Source organism: Podarcis cretensis, assembly GCF_951804945.1.
Source record: "Podarcis cretensis genome assembly, chromosome: 18".
Classification (NCBI taxonomy): domain Eukaryota; kingdom Metazoa; phylum Chordata; class Lepidosauria; order Squamata; family Lacertidae; genus Podarcis; species Podarcis cretensis.
In genome coordinates, this window is record NC_137188.1 from 13,415,627 (window position 1) to 13,442,910 (window position 27,284).

Consider the following 27,284-nt stretch of genomic DNA (forward strand, 5'->3'; position numbering starts at 1 on the left):
TATAGCTGATTCTAAGAGGCCCCAGAGCTTCCTTGCATACAGACAACGCCCTCTCCTCATGAAAACCTCTCTCTAGGATGGTGTTTTGTGTGTGTGTGTGCGTCCCATTAAATACGTCCTGGGTTTTGTTCCATTCCTTTCGGAAACAAAGTCTTTAACACAAGAGGGAAATGTGAACATGGTCCTGCTAATGAGTTTTTAGGAAAGGAAAAGGATGTGGGGGGGAGAGGAGAGGGAATTGCTCACATCCCCAATAAAGAGGAGCAGGTTTGCCGTAGGGTAATTTGCAGGAGAGTAAATGCCAGAATTCGCTCCTGACCGATAAGCCACAATCCCGCAGAGTCGTCCAGGCAAACAGGATGTTTGTTTCAAAGGCGAGGTGATTCACGAATTAAAAGATGATTGATGCAGGTGTTTGTGGCAATGGCTTGGAGTCGCCGGGGGCCAATAAACAGCTGGCCCCCCACAAAAAAAGAACAAGAGGCGTCCAAGGATTCAGAAAGAGTTCATGGAGTTCCCAGATGGCTTCCAGGTCCTGTTTCGTAACTGCAAAGCACATTCTTAAATCCTGGGCAAATTTAAGAACATGGGAAGATACAGGGGCGTATTAAAAAAAAAAAAAACCTTTAAGGGGGTGGTTATAAGGAAAAACTGCTCCTTTATGGGTACCCAAGAGCCCATGTAGAGTCCTTAAGCAGGTTTTCTATCGGCAGGAGAAAACAACAGCGGCCAAGCAGAGAATATTGAGAAGCAAACCAGCTAGTAAGTCTGGTCTTTATTAAACTGTTGCAACAGGGTCCTCACTCCCCACATTCTGGAGGAACCCAGAACAGTGGTGCACAAGCCCCTATATAGACTCCCCTGTAGCTCAAGACCACCCCCAAAACATCACGCATAAATCACAGAAAGAGGTGGTCCCCAGCAGAAATGGGAAGGTGTTGCTTCTCTCCTGTCTGCCAGGAGACCTGATCAATCATGCCTTATCAATTGCCTTTTCTGGGTATTCTGGCCATTCCTTGGAGACAGTCAATACTCAGTTCCTGAATCTCTTACGCATATTGATAAGTGTGCTCAGCTGAACAGATACTTGCCAGACTGTGTTTGAAAAGGGAGGTGTCAGTTCCTACAGTCCAAAGACCATTGGAAAGCTTTCCCCATTTCCTTCCTCCTTGCAAAGAAATATTCGAGGTCAATTTGGGAGAGTCCAAATGGCTTCAGGATTGCTCTCCTGTTCACGTGGTTTATATACTTATGGGTGTGTTTCCCTTGTACATTTATGAACACATGGGAGAAATGTTGGAGGGTGTGAAGTTATAAAAGATTCCTGGACTAGATGCCCTTCCAATTCTACGAATCAATGAAATCATGTCATTATTATCCATTATTTTCTTCTTGGAGAAGGATTAGTGTAGGGCACAGCCCCTACTCTCTCATTTTAAATCTATCCCACCCGAACAAAAGCAAATCTCCCTTTTCGTAACAGGAAGGAATGTAGAGTCTTGGTCAGTTTTTATTTCTGCAGAAACAGAGGCCTCGGTTGAGGAGAAGACATAAATAAAAGGAATCTGGCTTCGGACTAGTAGGCAGCCCAAAGTCAGACCATCATCCTTTCCCAAGCTGAGAAGCGAGGAGGTCAAGTCTTCTGGGAATTCCCGTTCCCGGCAGCTCGGCAGGAAAGGGTCTTTGTGACCTCCATTGTTCCCTGTCCAAACTTGGGGCTGGTGCAGCCAACAGATAAGGGACGCAAAGAGCCCACAGCTTCTTGGAATCCTGACGTCTGAGCATGATCGATGGCTCCCCTCGACGGATCGCCACCACTTTCCTGGAAGCCGACACAACACACCTAGACAAGGTCACCCTCTGTGGACTCAAGGACCCGTCAAGGAACAAAGCTGGACACTGAGAGATTCAGGAGGGATGAGGGGAAAGGCGTCTAGTTGTAGAATCTGTCCCCTCCAATATTTCTACAATGGAAATAGGGACGTCCTATTCTGTCCCCTCCAACGTTTCTCCCCTGAAAATAGGGACGTCCTATTCCATCCCCTCCAATGTTTCTCCCCTGAAAATAGGGACATCCTATTCCATCCCCTCCAATGTTTCTCCCCTGAAAATAGGGACATCCTATTCCATCCCCTCCAATGTTTGTCCTGTGAAAATAGAGACATCCTATTCCATCCCCTCCAACGTTTCTCCCCTGAAAATAGGGACGTCCTATTCCATCCCCTCCAACGTTTCTCCCCTGAAAATAGGGACGTCCTATTCCATCCCCTCCAACATTTCTCCTGTGAAAATAGGGATGTCCTATTCCGTCCCCTCCAACGTTTCTCCTGTGAAAATAGGGACGTGCTATTCCATCCCCTCCAACGTTTCTCCCCTGAAAATGGGGACGTCCTATTCCATATTAGGTATTTAGGCCTTTAAATGCAGACAGAATCAGATCTCTCAGCCCTGCCTAGCACCAAGTTAGACAGGACTGGAAAACTCCACCTAGTAGCCCTGTGGCTCCACCTAATGGCTGCCTGGGAGAGGGCATGTAATTGCAGAATTGGGAGGGACCCCAAGGGTTATCCAGTCTGACCCGCTTCAATGCAGGAATCCATGACAGGTGTCCATGCAACTGACCCCTGCTTAGAAACCTCCAAGGAAGGAGAGTCTACCTCCTTCCATCCCACAGTCGAACGGCTCCGACTGTTTAGAAAGCTCTTCCTGATGTTGAGTCTGACTCTCCTTTCCTGCAACTTGAAGCCATGGGTTTGAGTCCGACCCTCGGGCGGGTGCCACCACCGAGAAGACACTCTGCCTGGTTCTCTGTAACCTCACTTCTCGCAGCGAAGGAACTGCCAGAAGGCCCTCGGAGACAGACCCCGGTGTCTGGGCAGAACAATGGGAGTGGAGACTCTCCTTCGGGTCTACTGGGCCATTTAGGGCTTTCAAGGTCAGCACCAACACTTTGAATTGTGCTTGGAAATGTCCTGGGAGCCAGTGTAGGTCTTTCAGGACCGGGGTTATACGGTCTCCACTCCCAGTCCCCAGCCTGGCTGCCGCATTCTGGATTAGTTGTAGCTTCCGGGTCACCTTCAAAGGCAGCCCCACATAGAGCGCATAGCAGTAGTCCAAGCAGGAGATAACCAGAGCATGCACCATTCTGGCCAGATAGTCTGCAGGCAGGGAGGGTCTCATCCTGCGTCCCAGATGGAGCTGCCCTGGACACAGAATTGACCTGCGCCTCCATGGACAGCGGTGAGTCCAGAATGACCCCCAGGCTGCGCACCTGGTCCTTTGGGGGCACAGTGACCCCATTCAGGACCAGGGAGTCCCCCACACCTGCCCACCCCCTGTCCCCCCTAAACAGTCCTTCTGTCTTGCCAGGATTCAACCTCAATCCGTTAGCCGCCATCCATCCTCCATCCTCCTTCGAAAGGCTAATACAAGGAGACCGAATGAGCAAATATCGGAAGTCAGCATAGATGCTTTATTGCCATGGGTGGTAAGAAGAAACAAGACAGTGACTTTCTCGAAAGCTCCTCCATTCAGCCCCCGACGTTAACGTAGACCCCCTCCCCATTCCCCCCCCCATGCTTGTGACCCTGACTCCCGTCCCCCAGCCATGGCCTGCAGACCAGATATTCAGCTGTCCCACTCCAAATATTTGTGGACTCCAAACCGAGTTTATTTCTTCGTCTTTTAATGCAAAATAAAAAATCAATCAATCAATGAGGGTTGCCAACTCCCCGACTGTTCGAGTGCACAGGAGCAGATCCAGGAAAGGAGTTGGCAACCTGTATTTTACTGACTCCATCAATCCACTCATTTTCATGAATCATACAGCAAACGAAACAAAACAGAAATCTTTGGGGTTTTCCTAAAAGAAAATAAAAGCTCAACAGCTCTTGCGATGTCGTGGTTTTTTGCTTTTTGAAATATAGAAACCCTATATTCCTGCCCTGGGAAGTGTGAATCGCAGAGTTTAAAAGGGAAGAAGAAGAAGAAGAAGAAGAAGAAGAAGAAGAAGAAGAAGAAGAAGAAGAAGAAGAAAGGAAGGAAGGAAGGAAGGAAGGAGAGAGAGAGAAGGAAGGAAGGAAGGAAGGAAGGAAGGAAGGAAGGAAGGGAGAGAGAGAGAGAGAGAGAGAGAAGGAAGGAAGGAAGGAAGGAAGGAAGGAAGGAAGGAAGGAAGGAAGGAAGGAAGGAAGGAAGGAAGGAGGGAAGGAAGGAAGGAAGGAAGGAAGGAAGGAAGGAAGGAAGAGAGAGAGAGAGAGAGAGAGAGAGAGAGGCTGGCCCGGTGAGCATTGCGAGTGAAAGGGTTATTTGATCCCGGTTTCCGTCGCCCAGAGGCTCTAACCGCTACGCCACGCTGCCCCTGGCGAGAAACGGCCTCTGCCCAACCCCGCAAGCACCTGTCCCATCTGAAGCATGGGCTATCACAGTGTGGCGGCAGGCGGATGTTCCACAGGTGCGGCTTTGCCCAGAAGGGAGGTGCAGTGATGGAGGACAGTTAAACCTGGTGGATTTCCGCCTGCTGGAACGGCCCATTTAAACCCTTTGAAGGTGGTGATGGGGGAGGCAAAGTGGGGGGCAAAGTCTTCCCCGCAGGCCGTCCCCGAGGACAGAAAAGGCAAAGTCCGTGAGGATAGGGGTTCAGGAAGACTCTTGAGCAGGCGAGGCAGGCGGCTTGCGTTCCAGGGGAAGGGAGTGGGCAGGGGCTGTGCTGCAGTGCAGGGCTGGCCGGCTGGCGTGAAAGGAAGGGAGTTCTCTAGATAGCAGTTCTCCAATATGGAAAAGCCCCCCCGGTTTGAAATGGGCGGTCCTCTTTTCCCGAATCTCATCTGCCTTGTTCCTGGAGTCTTTGCATCTTCAGAATCTGGAAGAGGATTCTCTGAATGTCCTCATCCATGTGTCCCTGGGGAGAGAGAAATATTATTATTATTATTATTATTATTATTATTATTATTACAGTGGTACCTCGGGTTAAGTGCTTAATTCGTTCCGGAGGTCCGTTCTTAACCTGAAACTGTTCTTAACCTGAAGCACCACTTTAGCTAATGGGGCCTCCTGCTGCTGCTGCACCGCCGGAGCACGATTTCTGTTCTCATCCTGAAGCAAAGTACTTGACCCAAGGTAATATTTCTGGGTTAGCGGAGTATGTAACCTGAAGCGTATGTAACCTGAGGTACCATTGTATTATCATCAACATCATCATCATTTAAAATTATTATCATTTAAAATTATTGTTGTTATTTAAAGTTATTATTATTTAAAATTATTGTTATTTGAAATTGTTATTATTATTTAGAATCATAGGCAGCCCTGTTTAGGGAAGTTTCTAATGTTTAATGCTTTATTGTGTTTTTAATATTCAGTTGGCTGGGGAAGCTCAGCCGGATGGGTGGGGTATAAATAAATTATTATTATTATTATTATTATTAAGGAGGATCTGTATGGACAAAGTCTCCCTCCAGGTTGCCCTCCAAGCCTCTGTCCGCCCCCAAACATACCCAGCCCCAATCCCGCAACCTGGCAGGTAAACTCACCTGGATGGCATAGAGAAGGTGTCCCCTGTACAAAGAAACGACATTGCCATGCCGTCGTTCAGCCTCCTGCAAGCAGAATGGAAAAAGGTTTCAAACCCGGGAACCACGTCCCCAAGCCATCGTTGTGAGAATTCTAAGCTCTCAAATTCTAAGCTTTTCCCTGCTGAAAAAGTCTGCTGACCCCTGGAATAAGACGTCCCCATTTTCAGGGGAGAAACGTTGGAGGGGATGGAATAGGACGTCCCTATTTTCACGGGAGGAACGTTGGAGGGGATGGAATAGGACGTCCCTATTTTCAGGGGAGAAACGTTGGAGGGGATGGAATAGGACGTCCCTATTTTCACGGGAGGAACGTTGGAGGGGATGGAATAGGACGTCCCTATTTTCACGGGAGGAACGTTGGAGGGGATGGAATAGGACGTCCCTATTTTCATGGGAGAAACGTTGGAGGGGATGGAATAGGACGTCCCTATTTTCAGGGGAGAAACGTTGGAGGGGATGGAATAGGACGTCCCTATTTTCAGGGGAGAAACGTTGGAGGGGATGGAATAGGACACCCCTATTTTCAGGGGAGAAATGTTGGAGGGGGTGGAATAGGACGTCCCTATTTTCAGGGGAGAAACGTTGGAGGGGATGGAATAGGACGTCCCTATTTTCAGGGGAGAAACGTTGGAGGGGATGGAATAGGACGTCCCTATTTTCACGGGAGGAACGTTGGAGGGGATGGAATAGGACGTCCCTATTTTCATGGGAGAAACGTTGGAGGGGATGGAATAGGACGTCCCTATTTTCAGGGGAGAAACGTTGGAGGGGATGGAATAGGACGTCCCTATTTTCAGGGGAGAAACGTTGGAGGGGATGGAATAGGACGTGCCTATTTTCAGGGGAGAAATGTTGGAGGGGGTGGAATAGGACGTCCCTATTTTCAGGGGAGAAACGTTGGAGGGGATGGAATAGGACGTCCCTATTTTCACGGGAGAAACGTTGGAGGGGATGGAATAGGATGTCCCTATTTTCACGGGAGAAACGTTGGAGGGGATGGAATAGGACGTCCCTATTTTCACGGGAGAAATGTTGGAGGGGATGGAATAGGACGTCCCTATTTTCACGGGAGGAACGTTGGAGGGGACGGAATAGGACGTCCCTATTTTCAGGGGAGAAACGTTGGAAGGGACGGAATAGGACGTCCCTATTTTCAGGGGAGAAACGTTGGAGGGGATGGAATAGGACGTCCCTATTTTCAGGGGAGAAACGTTGGAGGGGATGGAATAGGACGTCCCTATTTTCAGGGGAGAAACGTTGGAGGGGATGGAATAGGACGTCCCTATTTTCAGGGGAGAAACGTTGGAGGGGACGGAATAGGACGTCCCTATTTTCAGGGGAGAAACGTTGGAGGGGACGGAATAGGACGTCCCTATTTTCAGGGGAGAAACGTTGGAGGGGACGGAATAGGACGTCCCTATTTTCAGGGGAGAAACGTTGGAGGGGATGGAATAGGATGTCCCTATTTTCAGGGGAGAAACGTTGGAGTGGATGGAATAGGACGTCCCTATTTTCAGGGGAGAAACGTTGGAGGGGATGGAATAGGACGACCCTATTTTCAGGGGAGAAACGTTGGAGGGGACGGAATAGGACGTCCCTATTTTCAGGGGAGAAACGTTGGAGGGGATGGAATAGGACGTCCCTATTTTCAGGGGAGAAACGTTGGAGGGGACGGAATAGGACGTCCCTATTTTCACGGGAGAAACGTTGGAAGGGATGGAATAGGACGTCCCTATTTTCAGGGGAGAAACGTTGGAGGGGACGGAATAGGACGTCCCTATTTTCAGGGGAGAAACGTTGGAGGGGATGGAATAGGATGTCCCTATTTTCAGGGGAGAAACGTTGGAGTGGATGGAATAGGACGTCCCTATTTTCAGGGGAGAAACGTTGGAGGGGACGGAATAGGACGTCCCTATTTTCAGGGGAGAAACGTTGGAGGGGACGGAATAGGACGTCCCTATTTTCAGGGGAGAAACGTTGGAGGGGATGGAATAGGATGTCCCTATTTTCAGGGGAGAAACGTTGGAGTGGATGGAATAGGACGTCTCTATTTTCAGGGGAGAAACGTTGGAGGGGACGGAATAGGACGTCCCTGTTTTCAGGGGAGAAACGTTGGAGGGGATGGAATAGGATGTCCCTATTTTCAGGGGAGAAACATTGGAGGGGATGGAATAGGACGACCCTATTTTCAGGGGAGAAACGTTGGAGGGGACGGAATAGGACGTCCCTATTTTCAGGGGAGAAACGTTGGAGGGGATGGAATAGGACGTCCCTATTTTCAGGGGAGAAACGTTGGAGGGGACGGAATAGGACGTCCCTATTTTCACGGGAGAAACGTTGGAGGGGATGGAATAGGACGTCCCTATTTTCAGGGGAGAAACGTTGGAGGGAATGGAATAGGACGTCCCTATTTTCACGGGAGAAACGTTGGAGGGGATGGAATAGGATGTCCCTATATTCACGGGAGAAACGTTGGAGGGGATGGAATAGGACGTCCCTATTTTCACGGGAGAAACGTTGGAGGGGATGGAATAGGACGTCCCTCTTTTCAGGGGAGAAACGTTGGAGGGGATGGAATAGGACGTCCCTCTTTTCAGGGGAGAAACGTTGGAGGGGATGGAATAGGATGTCCCTCTTTTCAGGGGAGAAACGTTGGAGGGGATGGAATAGGACGTCCCTATTTTCACGGGAGAAACGTTGGAGGGGATGGAATAGGACGTCCCTATTTTCAGGGGAGAAACGTTGGAGGGGATGGAATAGGACGTCCCTATTTTCACAGGAGAAACGTTGGAGGGGATGGAGACCCCTGAGCCGTCTGAAGGTAGCCCTGTATAGGGAAGTGTTTTTTTTTAAAATGTTTCATTTTATTATGCTTTTCATATATGTTGGAAGCCGCCCAGAATGGCTGGGGCAACCCAGGTAGATGGCGGGAGGTGTATAAAGAGTAAAATTATCATTATGCAATGGGACGTCCCTATTTTCATCGAAGAAATGTTGGAGGGTATGTTACTTGTGTATGATACTTGTTGGGCGATTTCAGGGCTGGGCAATTTTGAAAGTCTTTTAAAAGACCTTTGCTCTGGGTGCTCACCTGTTTGCAGGGGGGGCAGGCTGAACTCAGTTGCAACAGAAAAATAAATATCTTCCTTGTTTTCACTGGATTCTGCCTCCATCCATTCTTTTCTGACTTAGGGGGCACTGAGGAGCTGGGCTACCAAAGCAGACCCTGAACTTTTCCTATAACAGGAGTTGCGTGTAACGATATTCTGGGGACGTCAGCGAGAGATGAACTCCCCTTGGCTCGCTCCGTAATTAATCCCGTAAACCCAGATTACTTTCCCCAAACACTGACTCATCATGCAGGAATTAATCTGGATCGGCCAGGATTAATTACAGAGCCAAGCCTTTTGGCAAGAGGTCTCGGGACTGTGACATCACAGGCAAGGATCCGCCACGCAGATTACTCGGGCAGGCCGGCCAAATCACGTCGTGTTTTCGGTAAGACTCCGTGTGCCGAATTTCGGGGAATGAACTAGTCGTTTTTAACGATGGGCGGCTAGCCGGCAGAACTCACCGCTACAAGATGCCGCCGTGGCCGAGAATGAATATTTGCGTCAGCTGTGCTGATCGCCGAAGAATGGATGCTTTTGAATTCTGGTGCTGGAGGAGACTCTTGAGAGTCCCATGGACTGCAAGAAGATCAAACCTCTCCATTCTGAAGGAAATCAGCCCTGAGTGCTCACTGGAAGGACAGATCCTGAAGCTGAGGCTCCAAGACTTTGGCCACCTCATGAGAAGAGAAGACTCCCTGGAAAAGACCCTGATGCTGGGAAAGATGGAGGGCGCAAGGAGAAGGGGACAACGGAGGACGAGATGGTTGGACAGTGTTCTCGAAGAGACCAGCGTGAGTTTGACCAAACTGCAGGAGGCAGTGGGAGACAGGAGTGCCTGGCGTGCTCTGGTCCAGGGGGTGACGAAGAGTCGGAAACGACTAAACGACTCAACAACAACAACAGGGGATGGCCCCCATCGTCCCCTTCCCCCACAAGCTGGCCCCCATGAAATACTCACGGCCAACTGCTGCTCCAGATCTCGGATTCGGCCCTGGAGAGTAGCAACCTCTTGCCGCGACTCCACCTTTGGTGAGGTGGCTTTGGCCGAAGCCTCGCCCGACAGCTCCGAGAGGTCGTTCAGGGCTTCCTTGAGTTTGAAGACTTCTTTGGAAAGCTCCGTGATCTGCAAGGCAGCAAAGAGGCAATTTATTCTCCCAGTGCCCGCCCATTCCGACGTTTCCCCCCAATCAAAGAGCATCGCAAAACTAAAGTTGTTTTGGTATTTCCTCCTCCGTCCAAGCCCATTTTCCTTTCGTGCTGCGTCTCCCCCCCCCCCCCGACTGCGAATCCGTAAGCTGCTGCAAATATTTTGCAAGGGTTCCTGGGTGCAGCTTCTTGCTAGCTTTGGTATGGAAACTGTGCAAAATTTGTGTACAGGACATTTGATTTTCCGTAGTTGTAGACAAAAGTTAGCAGCGTTGGAATAATACTTGTAGTTTAAGGTCAAATTTTGGACACAGTGGAGAGATGAAAAGATTTGGGTTATTATAAAAGATTCCGGTAGGAAATGATTAGCAATAGGGACCCACAAAGGGGAGGAGGGAAGTTCGGGAGATTTTTGTCAACTTGGTTTTATGTTTCATGTTTGTTATACAGTGATCCCTTGGTTCTCAAACACCTTGGTACTCAAACAACTTGGAACCCAAACACTGCAAACCCGGAAGTAAGCATTGCAGTTTGCAAATCTTTTTGGGAAGCCGAACATACTCAGTTTTGAGTGTTACACTGAGGTCTGTCTGTTTTTGCTATTTATTTTACGTTTTTGTTTCTGCGGCTCTTTTTCGTTTTGTTTTTGCGACTGTGCGGAAGAACCCAGTTCAGCTACTGATGGACTGATTGATTTTGTGACTGCAGCACATTGATTATTGCAGGCATAGGCCAATTCCGGCCCTCCAGATGTTTGGGACTACAATTCCCATCACCCCTGACCACTGGTCCTGTTAGCTAGGGATGATGGGAGTTGTAGTCCCAAACATCTGGACGGCCGGAGTTTGCCTATGCCTGGATTATTGTTTTTATTTTATGGATTGATGATCTCATTAGATAGTGAAGTCCATGTTAAATGGCAGTTTTAGGGGTTTAAAAGTCTGGAACAGATTAATCCGTTTTGCATGACTTTCCATGGGAAAGCGCGCCTTGAGTTTTGGAACGCTTTGGTTTTGGAACGGAATTTCCAAAACGGATTAAGTTTGAGAACCAAGGTACCACTGTACAGTGGACGCTCAGGTTTCGAACATGATCCATGTGGGATGCATGTTCGCAACCTGCAGCGGCACATCTGCGCATGCGTGGGTTGCGATTTGGCACTTCTGAGCATGCACAAAGCGTGATTTAGCTCTTCTGCACATGCGCGACCACCGAAACCTGGAAGTAACCCATTCCGGTACTTCTGAGTTTGGGCGGGTCTGTAACCCAAAAAAAACCACAATCTGAAGCGCCTGTAACCCGAGGTATGACTGTATTTGCAAAATTTCAGTTTGAAAAACCAACCAAATAAATACAGGTGAAACTCGAAAAATTAGAACATCATGAGAAAGTTCCTTGATTTCAGTAATTCAACTTGAAAGGTGAAACTAATACATGAGAGACTCGTGAGATGTGTCAAGCCTTGATTTGTTCTACAGGTGAAACCCGAAAAATTAGAATAGCGTGGGAAAGTTCCTTGATTTCAGGAATTCGACTTGAAAGGTGAAACTAATATATGAGACAGACTCGTGACATGCAAAGTGAGATATGTCAAGCCTTGATTTGTGATAATTGTGATGATCATGGCGTACAGCTGGTGAAAACCCCAAATTAACCATCTCAGAAAATTAGAATATTCAAGGAAATCAGCAAAACAAGGATTGCAAATCGAACGAGATTGGACCTCTGAGAAGCAGACACACATCTCGCTTTGCATGTCACGAGTCGATCTCATATATTAGTTTCACCGTTCAAGTTGAATTCTTGAAATCACGGAACTTTCCCACGGTATTCTAATTTTTCGAATATTGGCGGGCTTCTAGAGACGAAGCCTTCCGATTTTATTTCCCAAACCCAAACAGATGTGTCTGCTCCTCCTCAGAGCGTATGCATGTCCGCACTCACTTTGCGGTCCTTTTCCTTGACCAGCTTGGCCGAGTCCTCGATGTGGCTGTGCAGTTCTCGAATCCGCTCCGACTCGGCCCGCAAGCCTTGCAGCTGCTTCTCAGCGGCCGCCAGCTGGGCCTCGGCCGCGTGCTTCTCGCTTTTCATGAAGAGAGCCTCTCGCTGGACCTGGAAGACTTCGGTGCAGGTCCGCTCATGCTTGCGCCCCAAATCGGCCAGCTTGGTGCTCAGGGCGTCCGCCTCGGCCTGCAGCTGGGCGCGGAGCTCCTCGTGCGCCTCCTTCGAGACGGCTCCCTTCAGCACCACCTCCAGCTCCTCCTTGAGTCCCACGATCTCCTGGTCCTTGGCCTTCAGCTCCTGCTCCAGAAGCTTCGACTTGGCCTTCAGCTCCCAGAGGGTCCCCTCCAGCGCCTCCTTGGCCCGGGCGTGTTCAGCGAGGGGCACCGACCCACGCCGACAGGTCTCCGCCGCCTCCCGCGCTTCCGCCAACTCCTTCAAGGTGCCCTCATGGCGCTTCTTCAGCTCCGAGAGGCTCTTCTCCGCCTCGGAGAGGGAGGTCCTCAGCTTGCCTGCCGCGTCCTCCTGCTCCCGTCGAGACGCCAGCTCCTCCTTGGCGGACTTCAGCTCCTCCGCCAGTGCCTCGCGGCCTTTCCGGAGGTGTTCCGCCTCAGCCTCGGCCGCCTGGCGCTGCCCCTTGAGGCCATCCAGCTGGCTCCGCAGTTTGCCGGCCTCCTCCCTCAGGCTCTGACTCCCTTCCTCTTCCAGCTGTCGGGTCTTCTCCTTCAGCTCCCTCACCTCGTCCTCCATGGAAGCGCACCTTGCCAGCAAGGCCTCCTTCTCTCTGGAGACCTCATCTAAGGAGACCTTCATCTCCTTGTCCTCCTCCACAGCTGCTTTCTCCTGAGCCCTCAGACGTCCCTCCAGATCCTTCACCTTCCAATCTCGCTCCTCAAGGTCCAACCGAGCCTGGAGCAAGGCGGTCTTCGTCGTCTCCAACTCTGTCCTGGAGCTCTCCAACAGCTCCTTCTCCTCCACAGACAAGATACCCAGCTCCATCTGTTCCTGGAGGAGCTTCACTTCTGCTAGGGCTGCCTGGTATTTTTCCCGGGTGGCGCTGAGCTCCTTGGCCAGCTCCTCCATCTCCTCCTTCCTGGCTTCTGCTTCTGCTTCTGCTTGGCTTCCGTCTCCTTCCGTCCCCAAACCAGAGCTCCCCTCCGCTGCTGGCCCACCGCCACCCCGAAGGGCCGGGAAGCTGCTTTTCTCCAGAGCCAGTTTGAGGGCCCGGATTTGCTTCTCATGGTCGGCCTTCAGCTGCTCATACGCCTCCGCAGGGATGAGCTTGCAGGACGACTCGCCAGCTCCGTCAACGGACTTCAGGGCCTCCTGGGCTTCTGCGTGTTGCTCCTTCAAGCGGTCGAACTCGGACCGGAGCGAGTCGTACAGGATGATGGGGATGAAGTCGGCTGAGATGTCGGCGTCGCTCTCGTCCTTCTCGTAATTCTCCAGGACCTGCGGGAGATGGGAAGTTAGTTGGTGTGGAGGACTCCCTGGTCCTGAATAACTGTGCCCCCGAAGGACCAGGTGCGCAGCCTGGGAGTCATTTTGGACTCACAGCTGTCCATGGAGGTGCAGGTCAGTTCTGTGTCCAGGGCAGCTCTATCTGGTCCACAGGATGAGACCCTCCCTGCCTGCAGACTGTCTCGCCAGAGTGGTGCATGCTCTGGTTATCTCCCGCTTGGACTACTGCAATGCGCTCTACATGGGGCTACCTTTGAAGGTGACCCAGAAACTACAACTAATCCAGAATGCAGCAGCCAGACTGGGGACTGGGAGAGGAGACCATATAACACCGGTCTTGAAAGACCTACATTGGCCCCCAGGACGTTTCCAAGCACAATTCAAAGTGTTGGTGCTGACCTTGAAAGCCCTAAACGGCCCAGTAGACCTGAAGGAGCATCTCCACCCCCATCGTTCTGCCTGGCCACTTGAGGTCCATCTCCGAGGGCCTTCTGGCAGCTCCCTCTCTGTGAGAGGCGAAATTACAGGTAACCAGGCAGAGGGCCTTCTTGGTGGTGGCGCCCTCCCATCAGATGTCAAGGAAATAAACAACTACCTGACTTTTAGAAGACATCTGAGGGCAGCCCTGTTTAGGGAAGCTTTTAATGTTTGGTGTTTTATCGCATTTTTAATATTCTGTTGAGAACCGCCCAGAGTGGCTGGGGAAATCCAGCCAGATGGGCGGGGTATAAATAAGATTATTATTATTATTATTATTATTATTATTATTATTATTATAGCTGGAGGGAGTTCTCCATTTACCTGTATCTTCTCCATCAGCTCCTTGTTCTTCTGGGTCAGGGAATCAACCTGTCCTTGCAAAGTCGCCAGGAGTTCCTCAGTGGAGACGCTCAAGCTCTTTTTCGAGAGTAGAAGCTCAGCCCCTGTAGAAACAAGAGCAACTTTAAAGAAAAGCTGAAATCCTGCAGCAAGGGAACCCAGGGAACCAAATCACAGACAAGGGTTCTTGCAGGGCCGGATTTCGATGGAGAGCGGCCCTCAGCTGCTCCACTTGCAAGGTCCCTCTGAATCCCCAAACTTCACGACTAGAAGAAAATGGAAGAGAGTTGTAGACCAGGCGCAGGCAACCTTCGGCCCTCCAGATGTTTTGGACTGCAATTCCCATCATCCCTGACCACTGGTCCTGTTAGCTAGGGATGATGGGAGTTGTAGTCCCAAAACATCTGGAGGGCTGAATGTTGGGGGTGCCTGTTATAGACAAAAGTGAGTGAAGCTGAGGGTATTCAAAATTCGGCAACTCACAATTTCTCCTCTAAAGGACATCAGAAAATGTCTTCATCCAAATTTGTTTGTCTCTTGCATAGCTGTCAACTTACAGATTTGAAAATAAGGGACCAGCAGCCTCGGAAATAAGAGATCAGCAGCCAAAATAAGGGATTTTCCAAAGGGCACAGGTATGTTCAACTTCTGAGCCCCTCCGAGCTAAAGGCAGAAAGCCCAGCCAGCAGCCAAACGAAGCCTCAAGCGGTGGTTCCCACAGCGCAGCAACCCGGCAAAGGGGATGCAGCAAGGGAAACCACCGTCACCTCTCCGCTGGGAAGCGCTGAGCAAAGGCGAGTCCCCAGGCAAGGCGGCCGATTTGATCAGCACAAGGCATGCAAGCTCCACCCCCCAGTCGTTCTCAGACTCCTTATTGGGTGAGCAACGCAGCCAAGCAACACAGTTGGAGCCTCCCTCCTCCCTGGCCGGCAGATAGGGAGGGAGAGGAGCTGCTTCCTTTGAAACCCGGGAAATTTAAGGGACATCATCAATAAGGGACAGCAGCGGGAAACGGTGCTGGGATAAGGGACTGTCCCGCCAAATAAGGGACGCTTGACAGCTATGCTCTCTTGAGACATCGTATCCCTTAATTCATTTTTGATTCTTTGGAATCTCAAAAAACTCCTCTCTCCGGAGCCGTTAGTGACCATGAAGTTAAGAAATAGCCGCAAGATTGCTTCCCCATCTGATTTTCCCCCTTTGTACAGTGGTACCTTGGTTTGCAAACAGTGTGGTTTGCACACGTTTTGGATTACAAACACGTCAAACCCGGAAGTGCGTGTGTCCCGGTTTGCAAACTTTTTTTTGGATTACAACCCATTTTGGGGGGGATAACGGACAAATTTATTTTGGAGGCCCCACTGGCGAAAGCGCGCCTTGGGTTGCAACCAGTTTTGGTTTACGAACGGACGTCCGGAACGGATTATGGTTGTAAACCAAGGTGCCACTATATATAATTTGATAAATAATATATAATTTGATAAACCAGAGCAGCGCACGGAAACGCCGTTTACCTTCCCACCGGAGCGGTACCTATTTATCTGCTTGCACTTTGAGGTGCTTTCGAACTGCTAGGTTGGCAGGAGAAGGGACCGAGCAACGGGAGCTCACCCCGTCATTGCGGGTATTCGAACCGCCGACCTTCTGATCGGCAAGTCCTAGGCTCTGTGGTTTAACCCACAGCGCCACCTGCGTCCCACTCAGCCTACCTAGCCTATACATAAATTCAGCAACATTTACTGTGCAATGCATCACGCTGCAGAGTCTGATTTCGATTTGATTAGTCACATTTCACATGAATCCCAATAAATAACAATAACATGAGAGAACGTAACAGAACATCACAAATGCCTGCCCTCTTTGTCGATTCTGCATATTCAAATAATATTCAAATAAGGTCCTCGAGGGGGGAAAATGTGATGATTAAATACTAATAACAACAATACCTGGGAATTCGAGGAGGTCTCCCTCCTCATCTTGAAGGGTTTCGATGTCGTAGCTGGTGTTTTCCTTCTCGTTCTGCGTGGCGCAGAGGCAGGGGGAAGCAGAAAAAAAAGAGGGGTTCAGGCAGGGCCAGACGACCAGGAGTCATTTTGGACTCACAGCTGTCCATGGAGGCGCAGGTCAGTTCTGTGTCCAGGGCGGCTGTCTACCAGCTCCATCTGGTCCGCAGGATGAGACCCTCCCTGCCCACAGACTGTCTGGCCAGAGTGGTGAATGCTCAGGTTATCTCCCACTTGGACTACTGCCATGCGCTCTACGTGGGGCTACCTTTGAAGGTGACCCAGAAACTGCAACTAATCCAGAATGCGGCGGCCAGACTGGGGACTGGGAGTGGAGACCATATAACCCCGGTCCTGAAAGACCTACATTGGCTCCCAGAACGTTTCCAGGCACAATTAAAGGTTTGGTGCTGACCTTTCAAGCCCTAAATGGCCCACTATCCCTGAAGGAGCGTCTCCACCCCGGACACCGGGGTCCCTCTCCCGAGGAACCTCTGGCGGTTCCCTCCCTGCGAGAAGCGAGGTTGCAGGGAACCAGGCAGAGGGCCTTCTCGGTGATGGCACCCTCCCATCAGATGTCAAGGAAATAAACAACTATTTGACTTTTAGAAGACATCCGTTTAGGGAAGTTTTTAACGTTTGACGTTTTGTTGTGTTTTTAATATCCTGTTGGGAGCTGCTCAGAGTGGCTGGGGAAACCCAACCACATGGGCGGGGTATAAATAATAAATTATTGTTATTATTAGACCAACGAGGTTTCCTAGCCTGACCAAGACTATCAGGGATGCTTGCCCCCCTGCAAATCCAGATGTCAAAACTATCCCACCACAGATATTGGCTCGTAGGGAACAAAGCTCTTATTGGGGTAAACCCACGAAAATAACACCCGTTGTTTTCATGAGTCTGCTGTGTATTTCAAACCCCACCAATGCACATGGCTTGCGGTACCTCCACAGATGACAGACGGCTCCGCAAAGCCGCCAGCTCTCTCCCAAGGTTTTCCTTTTCCCCAATTTTCTCCTCCAGCTGTTTCTGAAGCTCTTCCACCTGGTGGGGCAGAGAGAAATCGATCCATTCATTTAAACGTTTGATCTATGGGCTACCATTAAAATGAGTCTGCATTTTAAACTGTATTTTAACTCGTATTTTAATAAATTGGATGTACATTTCCAAAAGTGGGGACGTGGGTGGCGCTGTGGTCTAAGCCACAGAGCCTAGGACTTGCCAATCAGAAGGTCGGCGGTTCAAATCCCCGCAATGACGGGGTGAGCTCCCGTTGCTCGGTCCCTGCTCCTGCCCACCTAGCAGTTCGAAAGCATGTCAAAGTGCAAGTAGATCAACCTTCGGCAGGAAGGTAAACGGCGTTTCCATGCGCTGCTCTGGTTCGCCAGAAGCGGCTTAGTCCTGCTGGCCACATGACCCGGAAGCTGTACGCTGGCTCCCTCGGCCAACAAAGCGAGGTGAGCGCCACAACCCCAGAGTCGTCCGCGACTAGACCTAACAGTCAGGGGTCCCTTTACCCTTTACCTTTACATTTCCAAAATATAAGATAAAAAGCAAATAAAATAAAACCGACATGTAGCAGCCGTGTTTTGTGTTGTGTCGGCTCCTCTGATGTAAGTCATGGGCCCCGCCTGCTCCCTAAAATATCACTGGTTTGCTCCTTTCTATATATAGGGTGCCGACATTCTGCATGGACTGGTTGCAGTGCAAATGGCTTGAGATACCTATTAGATCCATAAATGACCATATAGGTGCATATATTCAGCACACAAAAACAGCGACCATTTGTTGTGGACAAAGGACAGCTGGACATAGAAAGGGCCCCGTTACCTTCAGTAGCTTAGGGCCTCATCAAACCCAAACCGGCCCTGGTTCCAACATTTTAAAACGTGAAGCAACAGAAGCAAAAAGCTAGCCGAAAGCAGAGGTTGGAGGGCCATCTGTCTGGGATGCTTTAGCTGAGATTCTCGCATTGCAGGGGGTGGTCTAAATGGCCGCTGAGGGTCCCAGCCAACTCCACGATCAGCACGGGGGCAATGGGTTCCCTTTTCTAAGAAACAACATCTTTTAAACTTAAGCATTTCTCACTGCCTCCTCTCCCTGTCATCTCAATTTGCCGCGGTGTTTAATAAATGCGATTTTTCTTGGTCCTTTTTTAAACCATCCTCGAATATTATCTCAGGCAGATAATAGGCTCACCTGCTTCTGTAGAGTATGCAAAGACCCATCGTCCAGTTGCTAACGGAGACAAGAAAAAAGGGAGATGGACAGGATTAATAGAGCCTGAGAATATATATATATATATATATATATATATATATATATAAAATGTACACACAGACACATATATATATACTGTATTTTTTGCTCTATAAGACTCACTTTTTCCCTCCTAAAAAGTAAGGGGAAATGTGTGTGCGTCTTATGGAGCGAAGGCAGGCTGCGCAGCTATCCCAGAAGCCAGAACAGCAAGAGGGATCGCTGCTTTCACTGCGCAGAGATCCCTCTTGCTGTTCTGGCTTCTGAGATTCAGAATATTTTTTTTCTTGTTCTCCTCCTCCAAAAACTAGGTGCGCCTTGTGGTCTGGTGCATCTTAGAGAGCGAAAAATACGGTATATACTGCTATTTTTTCATATTGTTTCCGTACAAAGGGACCCTAACCATGTCTACTGTGACCTGAGTCGTACTCAATTCAACAGGGTTTTACTCTTAAGTGGAGTTTCTTGAAGCCATATAAGGCAGCCTGCCATCTCCCCATCACAGCTTTGCACAGGCTGTTATTCGAAAGCACTTTGCACATGCCTCTGCAACCCTCGCTGCCTGCATTCATGTGTAAATGCAAACTACCGTATTTTTTGCTCTATAAGACTCACTTTCCTCTCCTAAAAAGTAAGGGGAAATGTGTGTGCGTCTTATGGAGCGAATGCAGGCTGCGCAGCTATCCCAGAAGCCAGAACAGCAAGAGGGATTGCTGCTTTCACTGCGCAGCGATCCCTCTTGCTGTTCTGGCTTCTGAGATTCAGAATATTTTTTTTCTTGTTTTCCTCCTCCAAAAACTAGGTGCGTCTTATGGTCTGGTACATCTTACAGAGCAAAAAATACGGTACTTACTCATTATGCACTGACGTTTAATTTTACTATGGGATCCTAATGGGTTATTGAACATTGCTTTATTCGATATGAGCTGTTTATTTCAAAGCGATTGTGACAATTTTTAATATCGGACCAGATTGTCGCTATAAGCATTTGACGTTTTATCATTACAGTGGAACCTCAGTTTTCGAATGTCATCCATTCTGGAAGTCCCGAAAATTCTGAAAACCGAGGATCAAAGGGACTGCCAGCAAGTTTAATGGGGGAAATTGATAAACGCAAGTCGGAAATCGAACGTTTGTCTCCCAAGGCGCATTCAAAAATGGAAGCATTAGCTTCCAGGTTGTCAGGGAACTGCCATAAGGGCCGGAAGGAGAGAGCGGGCTCCGGAGGGTTTCCAGAGAGCGTCCCGGGATGGGGAGAGGCAGCCCATCTTCTGGGGAAGAGAATCAGCGTAGCACCAGTGGAGAAGGGGGGCAGATGGGGGAATCGGCGAGGTGGTCCCATGACTCCTTGCCAGGGACCAGCGGGGAGAGTAAGGGTCCTCCGCTGCCTACGCCCTCCTTGCGCAGAAGGCTTCCGCGCAGGGAGAGTAGGAGGAGACTAGGCGTCAAAGAGCTTCTTTGCTGGAAGAAGTTCAAGAAACGCCCACTGACGGATTCTGCCAGCGATTGAGACAGCCACGGGTGAGTGGCTGTCCAGACAGAAAAGGTTCACTCAGGCAACCCAGCCAGGTGTGGCGCCGGTTTACGCACGAGCAACCCCTAGAACCATTACACAGGTGTCAGGGACTCAGCGGCAGCGCAGGGAGGAGAGGAGATGGAGAGCGAGGGGGAGCAATCCGAGGGCAGCGTAGGAGAGGATGACAGCAGCCCGATAGATTCCGTGAGCCTCTCCAGCGAATCGGAAGATTCACAGAAGGGGGCGCCGATGGGCAGGGCAAGGGGGGACCCAAGGGGGACACCCCAGAAACAAGGGGCCAGTGGGGACTCCCAGAGCAGCAGTTGGAAATCAGGACCAGCTTCCCCACCAGAGCGTAGTGGGGGGGAGGAGTCCCAGGTATCAGAGCCCACATATTCACCACCAGCGAGAGAAGATGAGTCAGGGGTGGCCACGCCTCCATCGGAGAGCGAGGGAACGGTCAAGAGGAAAGTTGCAGGCTGGGCGCGCGCGCCAAGTTCAAATGTACAGGCGAGCGGCACAGAAGGTAGCCCGGATAGGGAACCAGGTCCTAAAGCCCGCCGGAAGGAGGGGGAAGAATCATCAGGGTCAGCGTCAGAGGAGTCCAGAAAGGATGAAACCCTAGCGGGCAGGAGGGCCCAGAGGAGAAAGGAACTTAGGAAGAGGTGGAGCAAAGCGAGAGTCTTAAACTGGTGTGGAAGGGGCAGAGACTCAGACGGGACTTCGCCGGTCTAGGGTTGAGACGTAGAGCTGCGCGCTGCGGCTTTAAAATGGAGACTGAATCTCAATAAAGACTTCTGTACATAACTACAGCCTAGCGTTGGTCCTCTGTGAGCTGGGACCTAGAGGCAGCTCTGACAACAGGTTTTTGGCGTTCAGCTTCTGAAACATTCAGCAGCCAAGACGTTTGAAAACCGATGTTGGACTGTATTTTTATATGTGTTGGAAGCCAGATGGGCAGGGTATAAATTTAAATACAGTGGTACCTTGGTTCTCAAATGCCTTGGTTCCCAAATGCCGAAATCCCGCAAGGAAGTGTTCCGGTTTTTGAACGTTTTTCGGAAGTTGAACATCCGACACGGCTGTCAGCTATTGTTTCCGGGGTGCCTGCACCAATCAGAAGCCGAACCTTGGTTTCCGAACATTTCAGAAGCCAAACGGACTTCTGGAACAGATTAAGTTTGGCGCTTTTGTTTTCGCTCTTTATTTTGCCTTTTTGAGGCTTTTTCGGTTCATTTGTTTTTGCGACTGTGTGGAACCCAGTCCAGCTACTGATGGATGGATTGTGCGACTGCGGAAATGGATAAAAGCCCCCCATCCAAACAATGACCATCATCAGTGCAGGTAAAGAAAAAAATTTCAATTTTTATCATATATATCATTTTATCAACAGAATTTCTGTAATGGATTAAGTTTGAGAACCAAGCTACCACTGTGCATATGTGTGTGTGTGCCGTACGGCTGAGGGACAGCACGGGAGACAGATCCTGGGGTTCACCGGGAGCAGGTTCAACCCGGGAGCGCCTCACTTTCTGCTTCGTCTCTTGCCGCTGTTCCAGGCTTCGGATCTTTTGCAGGAGCTGAGCTCTCTCCTGACGCAGCCGCACAATTTCCTCGTAGGCCTCCTGGTCCTCCTGGGGGGGGGGGAGAGAAACCCAAAGCTGAGCAATGAGGGGCTGGTCCCCTTCCCCACCTCGAGGGTGTTATAGAATTCTAAGGTCTTTTATATATATAAAATAAGGTAAAGGTACCCCTGCCCGTTCGGGCCAGTCTTGCCAGACTCTAGGGTTGTGCGCTCATCTCACTCTATAGGCCGGGAGCCAGCGCTGTCCGCAGACACTTCTGGGTCACGTGGCCAGCTGCGAACCAGCGCAGCACACGGAACACCGTTTACCTTCCCGCTGGTAAGCGGTCCCTATTTATCTACTTGCACCCAGAGGTGCTTTTGAACTGCTAGGTTGGTAGGCGCTGGGACCGAACAACGGGAGCACACCCCGCCGCGGGGATTCGAACCACCGTCCATGCGATCTGCAAGTCCTAGGTGCTGAGGTTTTACCCACAGCGCCACCCACGTCCCTCCTATATATATATAAAATATATGTTCATAAATGTACCAGGCAAACACACACATACCGTATTTTTTGCCCTATAGGATGCACCGGCCCATAGGATGCACCTAGTTTTTTTGGGGGGGGGGATAAAGGGGAAAAATTTATTCCCCCCCCCCCAGCTGCGGATATCTGCCCGAAGCGCGGGGCGCTCTGCTTCAGTGCACCCCGTGCTCCGGCCAAGCAGGCTGCTATCCGCAGCGTAGGGAGCCCTGCGGGAATTCCCGCGGGCTCCCCAGGCTTGCTGATAGCTTCCTGAAGCGTGGAGAGCGAGAGGGGTCCGCATTCGCCCCATAGGACGCACACAGATTTCCCCTTCATTTTTGGAGGGGGAAAAGTGCGTCCTATAGGGTGAAAAATACGGTAAGTATATCAACCACGTGTCTGAAATAGTACAGGAGAGCAATCCTGAAGCCGTTTGGACTCTCCCAAATTGACCTCAAATATTTCTCTGCAAGGAGGAAGGAAATGGGAAAAGCTTTCCAATGGTCTTTGGACTGTAGGGGCTTACGCCTCCCTGTAAATACAGTCTGGAAAGTATAATATGCATCAGAGATTCAGGAACTTAGTATTTACCATCTCCAAGGAATGGCCAGGCTACCCAGAAAAGGCAATTGATAAGGCATGATTGATCAGGTCTCCTGGCAGACAGGAGAGAAGCAACACACTCCCATTTCTGCTGGGGACCACCTCTTTCTGTGATGTTTTGGGGGGTGGTCTTGAGCTACAGGGTGGGCAATTTCAAAAGTCTATATAAGGGCTTTCGCGCCATTGTTCTGGGTTCCTCCTCCCTCCTGCGTGGGGTGAGCGGGGGAGCCTGTTGCAACAGTTTATTAAAGATCAGGCTTACTAGCTGCTTTGCTTCTCAATATTCTCTTCTTGGCCTCTGTTATTTTCTCCTGCCGATAAAGAACCTATATAAGGACTCTAGACGGGCTCTTGGGTACCCCATAAGGGGAAAGGAGCAGTTTTTGCTCATAACAAGGGCATCACCACTAAGGGATCCTCACCGTCGCAGCCGGAACAGGAGGGTCATTGTGGTGAGTCCGGGCCGGCTTGGCAGTGATGACTCGGTTGCCCCGTTCGGCAGGAGCCGGGTTGTGGTCCGGCGGGTGGGGGTCCTAATAATAATGATAATAATAATGTTTGTTTGTTTGTTTGTTTATATCCCACCCATCTGGCTGGGTTTCCCTAGCCACTCTGGGCGGCTCCCAACAGAATATGAGAAACACAATCATTAAACATTAAACATTAAACATCAAACATTAAATCAAACATTAAACATCAAACATTAAAAACTTCCCAAACAACGTAGCGGTATATATTTAAACTGAAATTCAGCGAGCAGGACTTATACAGTCCTACCTCGAATCTCAAAAGCCTTGGCTCCCGAACAAATCGGCTCCTGAACTTCACAAACCCAGAAGTGAGTGTTCCGGTTTCTGAACGTTATTTTGGAACTCGAATGTCCAACGCGGCTTCCTATTTTCCCTACCTGGCTGGGGGCACTTCCTGGGGGAGGCGGGGCTTTCCTCTTCCTCGGGCTGCTGTTCTTCCCTTTGGTCAGAGAGTGGCGCGGAGAGGATGTCTGGTTTTTATTTTGGAAAAAGAAAGAAATAGATGCGGAAAACGCAAATGAGGTACGTGAGGAGAATGTGCCCCCAGAAACATCACCTGCCTTACAAGGATTGGGGGCTCGAAAATGTTACCTGGGAGGACGCTTCAGTCGATTCCTCTTCTGTGGGAAGCAGAAGGAGAAAGAGAGAGAGAGAGAGAGAGAGAGAGAGAGAGAACACAAAGATGGAATTAAATAAGATGGTGAGGGAACAACTAACCTGCGAGGCCCAGGTTCATCACCCTGTTAACAACTGAGATGGCTTAGATGCTGTAATACACAGTTACAGACTCACACTTGCATGCATGAAAGGGTTAACCTGAGCCCTGAGCTCAAGTTGCCAGGCTTAACATGCCTCACCTTCCCAGTCTTCCCTCTTCCTGCTTCCCGGAACAAGCAAGAAGCCATGCAGCCATGGCTCCCTGCAAGCGAACCAAATCTCTCTAAAAGGAGATTTCACTGCCTGCACCCAAATATTGCACGATCCCTTTTTTTTTTCCGTAAGGAAACCAACTCCCTCCCCCTTTAAAATCATTTAGAACCTTTTTCTTTGCTTTATTGCTGGCGAATGGAGACTTGTTTGCTTTGGCATTAGTAAAGCTATTTATATTTGCAAAGCTGAGCGACTGTGATTTATTCTAGCCTAAGCATTTTCAGGGGATCATTTGTATAAAGGACGGCGAAGGCAGGTGTAGAGCTAGCCAAGTTTAAACCTTCTTAGAGCCTTTCTCCTCCTTCTGCCCACAGTTCCTCAGGAACGTGGAGACGCAGAAATTGCCTCCGCTTCTCATTAGGAAAAAGCCCAGTTCTGCAGAGGGAAGATATCCTTACCGCTGGCCCAGGAGTGGCGCTGAGCAGCTTCCTGAAGGTAGTGCTGGATGAGAGCATTGCCCACGGCCGCACCGTAATGGGCCGCATCGTGACCCGTGGCGTCAACGAGGCCGACCTTTGCCCCACTGTGGACCAGGACTTCCACCGTCTCCACGCTGCTGTTCTCACAAGCCACCATCAGGGCTGTTCTGAAGCAAAGACGAGGCCAGTTAAGTTGAGAGCGGTACAGTGGTACCTTTGGTTAAGTACTTAATTCGTTCCGGAGGTCCGTTCTTAACCTGAAACTGTTCTTAACCTGAAGCTAATGGGGCCTGCTGCTACCGCTGCGCCACTGGAGCACGATTTCTGTTCTTATCCTGAAGCAAAGTTCTTAACCTGAAGCACTATTTCTGGGTCTGTAACCTGAAGCGTATGTAACCTGAAGTGTATGTAACTTGAGGTACCACTGTAGCTTTGTTTGGACTAAGTGGCAGGGAGGCATTGTGGAAGGAAACAGAAATGGCGGAGGGCTTGATTGGGTTTGGATTTGATATCCCGCTTTATCACTGCCCTAAGGAGTCTCAAAGCGGCTAACATTCTCCTTTCCCTTCCTCCCTCACAACAAACACTCTGTGAGGTGAGTGGGGCTGAGAGACTTCAGAGAAGTGTGACTGGCCCAAGGTCACCCTGCAGCTGCATGTGGAGGAGCGAGGAAGCGAACCCACTTCACCAGATTACGAGTCTACCGCTCTTAACCACTACACCACACTTGCTCTGTGATCCGGTCCGCTGTCCGGTGCCGCAGGGGGAAATGGGGAGGTGCAGAGGAAGGATGCCGCGCGATGCCACACACACACACCACAGCAGAAAAAGGCTCTCACCGTCCACGCTGGTCTCTGGCGTTGACGGCGGCTCCCCGGTGGAGCAGGTACCGGCACAGCTCCGAGTGGCTCATCTTGGCTGCTAGCATGAGAGGGGTCGCGCCATCCTGCCGCCAGAGAGGAGAGTTGATGCAAAGTTAACAGCTGAAACCAGAGAACTTAATGACAACTGTTTCATGGAAGAATAGGTAAAGGTAAAGGGACCCCTGACCATTAGAACCAGTGGTGGCCGACTCTGGGGTTGCGGCGCTCATCTCGCTTTATTGGCCGAGGGAGCCGGCATACAGCTTCTGGGTCATCTGGCCAGCAGGACTAAGCTGCTTCTGGCGAACCAGAGCAGCGCACGGAAACGCCATTTACCTTCCCACCGGAATGGTACCTATTTATCTACTTGCACTTTGACATGCTTTCGAACTGCTAGGTTGGCAGGAGCAGGGACCGAGCAATGGGAGCTCACCCCATCATTGCGGGGATTCAAACCGCCAACCTTCTGATCGGCAAGTCCTAGGCTCTGTGGTTTAACCCACAGCACCACCCGCATCCCTTTCTCATGAAAGAATGGAAGCCTTTAAATATCATAATACCAGTGGCACCTTGGTTCTCAAATGCCTTTGTACTCAAACAACTTGGAACCCAAACACTGCAAACCCGGAAGTCAGTGTTCCGGTTTGCGAACTATTTCCTGAAGCCGAACATGCTCAGTTTTGAGTGTTACGCTTCCGATTTGAGAGCCACACTTTTGTTCTGAGTGCCACACTTCCATTTACCACTAAAATGGGAAGCGTAACACTCAAAATGGAGCGCATTCAGATTCCGAAAAAGGTTCGCAAACCGCAACGCTTCCTTCCAGGTTTGCAGTGTTTGGGTTCCAAGTTGTTTGAGTACCAAGGCGTTTGAGAACCAAGGGGCCACTGTAAAACTGATTAAAAAGAAAAGAAAACAGTGCCTTCTTGCATCCCTACCCAGCAGCGGCGGAAATAAACGCAGAGGCAGGTTTTCGTGAATTTGGATCGGAGCTTACCTTGTCCTTCGTGTTCAAGGGAGCCTTAAAGTCGCAAAGGATTTCAAGACAAGAGATGCATCCGTTGACAGCTGCGGGAAAAGAGCAGGGGAAAACCTACTAAGGAGCAAACAAGACGCCTTGCAATTTATTCTACAATGTACAAGACTTTGCACAAGCACTGAAAAATTTACAAGGTCTGTATTTCCCATATTATAATGTGTAATTATAATGGCAGTTCATTATATGGCCCAAGTGAGGTGGGGTTATCACCTGAGATTCACCTGAAGCAGCAAAATGCCCCAGAACCAGTGCCCACCCCACCCCGCTCCCTGGGGTTTGGGGGGATGGTGAAATATGCTGACCTGCATGGTGGAGGGCTGTGCGTCCGTGGCTGTCTGTTATGTCCACAGGGCAGGATGCCTGGAAAAGAGAGGGGGGGAGGGAGGGAGGGGGGAGGGAGAAAGAAAGAGAGAGAGAGAGAGAGAGAGAGAGAGAGAGAGAGAAGAGAGAGAAAGAAAGAAAGAGAGAGAGAAAGAGAAATAGAGAAAGAGAAAAGAAGAGAGAGAGGGGGGGAGGGAGGGAGGGAGGGAGAGAAATAGAGAAGAGAGAGAGAGAAAGAAAGAGAAAGAGAGAAAGAAAGAAAGAGAGAAAGAGAGAAAGAGAGAAAGAAAGAAAGAAAGAAAGAAAGAAAGAAAGAAAGAAAGAAAGAAAGAAAGAAAGAGAAATAGAGAAGAGAGAGAGAGAGAGAAATAGAGAAGAGAGAGAAAGAAAGAGAGAGGAGAGAGAGAGAGAGAGAGAGAGAGAGAGAGAGAGAGAGAGAGAGAGAGAGGGAGAGAAAGAAAAGAAATAGAGAAGAGAGAGAAAGAAAGAGAGAAAGAGAAAGAGAGAAAGAGAGAAAGAGAAAGAGAGAAAGAGAGAAAGAAAGAGAGAGAAATAGAGAAGAGAGAGAAAGAGTGAAAGAAAGAAAGAAAGAAAG

The 27,284-nt window shown here is 49.9% G+C and overlaps 1 protein-coding gene across 1 annotated transcript in view; it reads right to left on the minus strand.

The window, feature by feature from the left end:
* Window positions 1-4,253: 4,253 nt before the first annotated feature.
* Window positions 4,254-27,284, minus strand: part of ANKRD24 (ankyrin repeat domain 24) — a 31,110-nt gene continuing 8,079 nt past the window's right edge. The window contains exons 5-20 of the mRNA XM_079961077.1: window positions 26,671-26,728; window positions 26,327-26,397; window positions 25,306-25,412; window positions 24,446-24,633; window positions 23,709-23,737; window positions 23,495-23,587; window positions 23,010-23,120; window positions 21,421-21,525; window positions 18,316-18,354; window positions 17,062-17,160; window positions 16,057-16,129; window positions 14,093-14,214; window positions 11,774-13,282; window positions 9,642-9,806; window positions 5,529-5,594; window positions 4,254-4,897 (exon numbers count right to left, since the gene is read on the minus strand). Coding sequence (XP_079817203.1) covers window positions 4,820-4,897; window positions 5,529-5,594; window positions 9,642-9,806; window positions 11,774-13,282; window positions 14,093-14,214; window positions 16,057-16,129; window positions 17,062-17,160; window positions 18,316-18,354; window positions 21,421-21,525; window positions 23,010-23,120; window positions 23,495-23,587; window positions 23,709-23,737; window positions 24,446-24,633; window positions 25,306-25,412; window positions 26,327-26,397; window positions 26,671-26,728 — 2,913 coding nt within the window. The 3' untranslated portion in view covers window positions 4,254-4,819. The remainder of the gene's footprint in view (window positions 4,898-5,528; window positions 5,595-9,641; window positions 9,807-11,773; window positions 13,283-14,092; window positions 14,215-16,056; window positions 16,130-17,061; window positions 17,161-18,315; window positions 18,355-21,420; window positions 21,526-23,009; window positions 23,121-23,494; window positions 23,588-23,708; window positions 23,738-24,445; window positions 24,634-25,305; window positions 25,413-26,326; window positions 26,398-26,670; window positions 26,729-27,284) is intronic.